The sequence below is a fragment of the Vigna unguiculata genome, unplaced genomic scaffold (assembly GCF_004118075.2).
Source record: "Vigna unguiculata cultivar IT97K-499-35 unplaced genomic scaffold, ASM411807v1 contig_493, whole genome shotgun sequence".
In the NCBI taxonomy this organism is placed as follows: domain Eukaryota; kingdom Viridiplantae; phylum Streptophyta; class Magnoliopsida; order Fabales; family Fabaceae; genus Vigna; species Vigna unguiculata.
The window spans coordinates 17,677-24,044 of NW_021011207.1; the positions used below are offsets into that span (position 1 = coordinate 17,677).

Here is a 6,368-nt window from a genome sequence, read left to right on the forward strand (position 1 = left end):
TTTAGGGTTATATAGTTTACACTATATCCCACTCTAATTTCAATTGATAAACATGTTTGATATATTAAAAAAATTTAGTATAATTAAAAATAATTATATCTATTATATTTTAAGTTTAAAAACTAAAATGAATCAAAATTTCAATAAAAACAAATTTTAAATTTGCATTAAAATTCAAGGACAGGAAATAAATATATATTTAACCATAACTTTTACGTTAAAATAATAATATAAATGATACTTTAATTATAATTTAATCAAAATCATGTTTTTGTGTATCTATTTAATAAGATTTTCAGTAGACTATAGTTATGATCTATTTGCATTTTTAGTAATAGATAATATTCTCTTCGTAAAACACTCATAATAATATAGTTTATGACATTTATTGATTTAACCACCAAGGTTCTAAATTCTTAAAAATTTAAGTTTATATGCAAAATTCTTGTAAAGAGGACAAATTTGCTATTTCATATAAATATATAATATTAGTTGTAAATAAACTTTACCTGAAGGCATATCGTCTAAAACTATTTATTTACTCTTAATATTTGTCATTGTTGCTTCTTTGAGCATCACTAATTTTCATCTAATAAATGGATATCCATATAAAAACAATGCACCAGTACAAATCAAAGAGTGAAATTGTCGCTCATAACAACCAAACCTTCACCTACTACACATGTTATTTATACACCTTTCAGAATTCATTATGAGTGAATAGACAAGAAAAAAAAGTGAGCAGCAAAATGAAAAAAAACAAAACAAAAACCATGCTATGATTAGATAAGATGTTATTTTTACTAAAAAATAATAATTATTTTCTTTGTTTAAAATGATTAGGATTGTAATTAGGAGTTATTTTTTTAGGATGGTGTAAATAGTAAAAAATTAGTTAGACTTTATCAAGTTTAAATATATCCAAAAAACATGTATAAGAGGGCACCAAGAATAGAGGATCAATACTGATCGAAGTCTAAATTTAACTTGTATATTTTCGATAAAAAAGAGTCAACAAAGGGAAAATGTGTCCAATTATATGATGGACGTCCTTGGAGTAGGAGAGGAAGGAAAACTATGGAGAATGATGAGGAGGAGATGGAGTGCAGCGGAATTTGGAGAAATAGATGAAAGTAGCTCTCGGAAATGGAGAATTTGGTGAAGATGAAGAGTAGAAGTGGAGCCATGGTATGGAAGGTGGCTAGGGGAGATGAAGGAGAAGGTTAGCCATGTATGCTCTCAAATTAATAGAAGTGTGGAATGATCTCAAACACTAGCATCTATTAGCAATTCAAGAGTAACCATTACAATATTTGAGTGGCTCTATTTATAGGCACATGGCCGGCCAAATGAAGAGAAAATGCAACAAAGATGAAATGCAAATGTACCTTGGAGAAGAAGCTTGATTGGAGACCATGTGATGTAGTAGATGAGTCTTGATGATGCCAAGTGGCATATCACACTCTCCTTGCCCAAGTCACACGCACCATGCTTCCATCACATTCTCCTTGCTTAGTTCATGCTTTGCTTGCATCCAAATGGAGAGTCACTCAACTAATTCTTGGCCAAAGGTAGCAAATTGGGCTCGGCCCAATTGATCCCAAAAAGTGTTCTAGCTTTTATTGAAAGCAAAGCCTAAAGAATGGTCCAATTTAAATCTAGACTACTTCCTTCATGCATCATCTCATAATTTAAAGATTTCTTTAACCCATGTGAATAATGTAAAAAGCTCATAATTGACTTGATCATCTTGTGAGAGACCCATGTGAATCTTTCTCATCATTCTTCTAGTGATTGGGCCTTGATGTGGGCTTGGACTTGTTGATGCATTTGAGGTTGGGCTTGTTGGGGTCACATCATTATACATGGGAGAGTTTTTCCTTTTTTCATTTTTTGAATTTTCAATTCCAAACCTTTCCTCTTTTTATTTTCAAATTTTCAGCCAAAGAGAGTGAATTATAAATCTCTCATTGTATGTAATTAGAGCCACATCTTGATATCATTTAGAAGAATTTTGGACTCAAACTATAAATAACCATCTCCGGTCTTTGTAAAGTATCTTTTGAATTATATTGAAATATGAGTTTTTAAGAAAAAAATACTTGTGTAGATTATCATCTACTTTTAGTTGTGCCTTGACTCTTAGAAGACAAGTAATGATTTTTTTCTTCGACTTATATCGAGGAAAAGGATTTCTTCATCTTTAAAGATGTTTTTCTTTTCTTTCTACAAGTATCTCAAACCTATTTTTCTTTTCTTTTGATTCGTAATTATCTTTTTAATTATTCATATTCTTTTCCCTCAAGAATTTACTTTGATTTTATCAATTTTTGTCTATGCTGAATTATTTATTTAATCCTTACTCATCTCTCATAAACAAATATTCACACTTATGTTATTTTTCTTTAGGGGAATGTTATCAAAAGTGATATTGCAAATTTCCTAACGTCGTCATCCATTGGTTCATTAAAATTTATTTTTGTGCATTAAAATTTACTAATATTTATTTTATTTTAATCGCAGCAAAATGAAAGTTGACGTTGGAATTCTCCTTGGTTAACAAAAAATTGGTGTTGGTAAACGTATATATTGCTTTTATACTTGAACCATCTCAACTTAGGAATTTATGTTAATTTGATCTGAGAGATTCAAATTTCCAACAATCATTGTAGAATTATCCTTAATCACTTTTTCATCTCAGTAATTAATAAATATCCAATTAAACGTATCACATAAAATAAAATAATGCAATATATACATAATTTTAAGCCCGAAGGGCATTAAAGAATATAATACTTTGTGCGTCATTTATTTCAAGATAAATATATTAATATTGTACTTTGAAGAATAACATTCTCAACAATAATATTATATTAAAAAAAAATTGCTTCAAATAGTCCAAAATTTGCCAGCTGAGTAAGCCAAAAAACAAAATATGTTGATCCCATGTTATGGCATTTTTTTTTTCACTTAGATTCATGGTTATAGAAAATATAGTTCAACTTAGATTATCCATCAACTGAAATTCAACTACTAATCAACTTAGGTACATAATTAAGGTTATGGATGATGATGTGAACACATTTTAAAACAGATTACAAGTAACAAATAACACTAAGAACAATCATATGTCAGCCTATAAGACAAACAGAGAGTAATTCTAAGAAGACTTAAAGAGCATCATTGAGATGCTACGTAAATATGATCTCATGGACAATTTTTGGATAGGGCCGCTTCAAGCTTTTCTTTCAACTGTATGGCAGCAGCCTCCCCTCCCTCAGTTCTTATGGAGAATGTATGAATGATTTTATCATCTGTAGTAGAAACATTAGTGTCTTGAGCCACAATTTGATGCTCCCTGAAAGTTTTAACAACATCAGAAACAGGGTGAGTATCTAAAGGGCATCTCACTGTCACAACTGTGTCATCCTCTCTTTCCTGAAAATCCATATCTGGCAAGGATAACCTCTGGTCCTTGTTGTTAATCATGTTCTTCTCAGCTTCCAATACTTTGATCTTCATCTGGAGATCAGTAATGAAGGTAATGGCATCACCAAGCAAAGATGCCTTGTCCATTTTAGATATATTGGGGACAACAGCTCTTAAGGCGTAGAACCTCTGGTTAAGCTTCTCACGTCTTTGTCTCTCTGCTTCAACATGATTCAGTGGTTCCTCTCTCCCATTGGCAGGTTTTCTACCTCTTTTTCTGGGCTTACGCTCATCTGCATGAATTGAGGACGTGTCTTCATTACCGAGATCCAGACAAGGAACCCTTGCTTGAGCATTAAAATTCCCCCCCATCATTTGATTCAATTGAGGGAACATCTTCCCTTCACTACTGTCCCCTAAAGTTCCATTGGAAGAATTTCCATAAGCATGGTTCACCCCCAGTGCTTGAACTTCAAAAGAGTCTGAAGTAAAACCAGGATCATCTTCCACCTTTGGGGAGAAACTAATGGTTATAGACTGCGATTTTGTATCCCCCAGGCTTAGCTCGTGCCCAAAAATCTTCGGAAACACCTTAGTTTGTCCCGGACTGGATTCCCCAAATGCTGTCTTGACCATCTCCACAAAACCCTGCTCTTCAGACACCACTTCATTCGAACCAAGCTCCACCACCCCAGATTTCAGAGGAACAAAAGCAACAGTTTGAAGACCAGCCACTTTCCCTAGAAATGATCTAGATTCCAATTGATTTAAACAACCAGCAGCATCAGATGTCCAAATCAATTTACCAGATTTGAATGAACTCCCAGGGCCACATGGCGAATCAAAACCGAATATATAACACATTGAGGATAAGTAAAACATGAGCAAATCAGACAACCTATCCAGTCTTGCATAATTAGCCTCTTTCGACACATACCCACCAAAGCAGGCATCAAGCTTCTGCAGCACCATCTTTCTCAACTCCTGCTCATCCTCCTTCCCAATTCCACTCCTCTTCCCTTTGGCATCACTGCAATGCCCATCACCCCAAATCAAGGCAGAACCACCAGATTTCAAACCAGCAACTTGCCAGAACACTGCATAGTTCCACTTGGAACCCTCAACAAGCTGGCACAACCTCTGTCGGTGGGACGGCTCAGCACCGACAGAAGGAGCAACAACGCTGGAAAAGACGTTATTGGAAAGTGCTGAAATGAAAAACGCAACAGCCTCTGCACCCAACACAGACTCTAACACACCCTTGTCTTCTTCGTTCACACAAAACTTCTGGCCCATCATCTTTCTTCCTCCCTCCTACCTCATATATATCAAGATCAAAACTTTTTCCTCAAAAACGTTTCACTGGGATCTCACCCAAGCTTAAATTTCCAAAACCTAAAAATTTGCATCAAAAACCCTAAAATCAAACCCTTAAGAATATCCAACCAAACCCCACAAACTTCTGAAATTCATGACATGTGTCTTTCCAATTACTTATAAAGGATGATTATCACCACCAATCTAACTTAGTCTTGAACTCCAGCTCAGTGGGTCGCAAACCCAATGAAAAATGTTTACCAGGAACAAACAAATTCAGCATAAAAACAAAAGTAGAAACAGAATTACCTGAAGGCTATTGATTTGGCGTGGTGATGACGAATAGGGAGACAGAGAAAACTTTGAACAGATATAAGATTTAGAAAACCTGAGAAAGAGGTTCCGTCTGAGATCTGGAATTATCAAAACTATTTGTTCTTCTTTCCTTTTTTTTCCTTTTTCCTATTTTTTTTTTTCTTTTCCTTCTCCTGTTAAAGTTTATTATTACATGGTTCATGTATATCGTGGCACTAATATGTCCTCTGAAGTCTGAACAGAACATTGAACCACAAATATTCTTAGATTCAATATCTTACAAATATTTAAAATTTTAATAATGAAACTTAATTATTTTAATAGTTATTAGTTTAAAGAATTTTTTTAAAATTTGTATTGTGTATCTTGATGAAGCAGTTAATTTCAAACTTAACAATTTATACTTATAATTTTTAACTAAATAATAATGTAAAATTGTTCCAGACATTAATTCTAGAATTCATTTCAGGGACATTAATCATAATAGACAAAAGAACAATTATTCTTGTTAAAAATTTGATTGTTAATCATGTGTACGGAAAACATTTTAACGGCGGAAAAATTAAACTTACGTTTATGACTTTTATATCATAGGATAGATTATTCTATTAGTCGTAATTTTTATAGAAATTTTAACCAGTTTTTTTTTCTCAACTAGGTCTTTATTTTAAAAAATCCATTGTAATTAAATCTTTCTGTTAGTAATATACTACTTGTGTTAATTATGTGTTACGTGTCAACATGTGATTTTTTTAATTTTCTTTTTATTTTTAATTTTTTTATAATTTTTAAAAAAATAAAATAATTGTCACGTGTCAAGTTGATGTTGTGCCACGTGATAGAAGTACTGTGATGTGGCAATGTCATGCGTCACTATTGTGCCACGTTACAATTTTTTTAAAACGGAATCAATTTCAAGCCTATTCTAAATTTAATTTTTATATAAATTTACAATGATAATTTTATTATAATTGGTATTTTTAACAAAATTAAGTTTATTTAAATGTATATTTTGCATTGAACTTTATTTAAATTTTGTTTTAGATATTTATACATCTATAATATATAGATAGATTTTAGAGTTCTTTTGAAAATAACAACTTATTAAATTCAAATATAAAATTTATAACAATTTAAAATAAATATATTTATTTAAAATTTTAGAATTCATTTTATAAAGTGATTATTTTTAAACCAACTCTAACATTTGCCTATAAATCATTGATATATAAATATTTAAAAAAATATTTAAATAAAGTTCAATGTAAAATAAAAACTTAATCTGGTTAAAAATATCATCGTAACAT

General features: G+C 31.6%; 1 protein-coding gene across 1 annotated transcript; it reads right to left on the bottom strand.

Annotated features, from left to right (window-relative positions):
• Nucleotides 1-2,949: 2,949 nt before the first annotated feature.
• LOC114172199 (transcription factor bHLH3-like) lies at nucleotides 2,950-5,267 on the bottom strand. The gene is made up of 2 exons (XM_028056804.1): nucleotides 5,056-5,267; nucleotides 2,950-4,824 (listed from the first exon to the last, which is right to left on the bottom strand). Exon 2 carries the CDS (start codon nucleotides 4,726-4,728, stop codon nucleotides 3,208-3,210), a length of 1,521 nt encoding a protein of 506 aa, XP_027912605.1. The 5' UTR covers nucleotides 4,729-4,824; nucleotides 5,056-5,267; the 3' UTR covers nucleotides 2,950-3,207.
• Between the last annotated feature and the right edge of the window lie 1,101 nt (nucleotides 5,268-6,368).

Coding starts and splice junctions, on each gene's coding strand:
- LOC114172199 (XM_028056804.1), bottom strand. CDS start 4,728: ATGATGGGCCAGAAGTTTTGTGTGAACGAAGAAGACAAGGGTGTGTTA.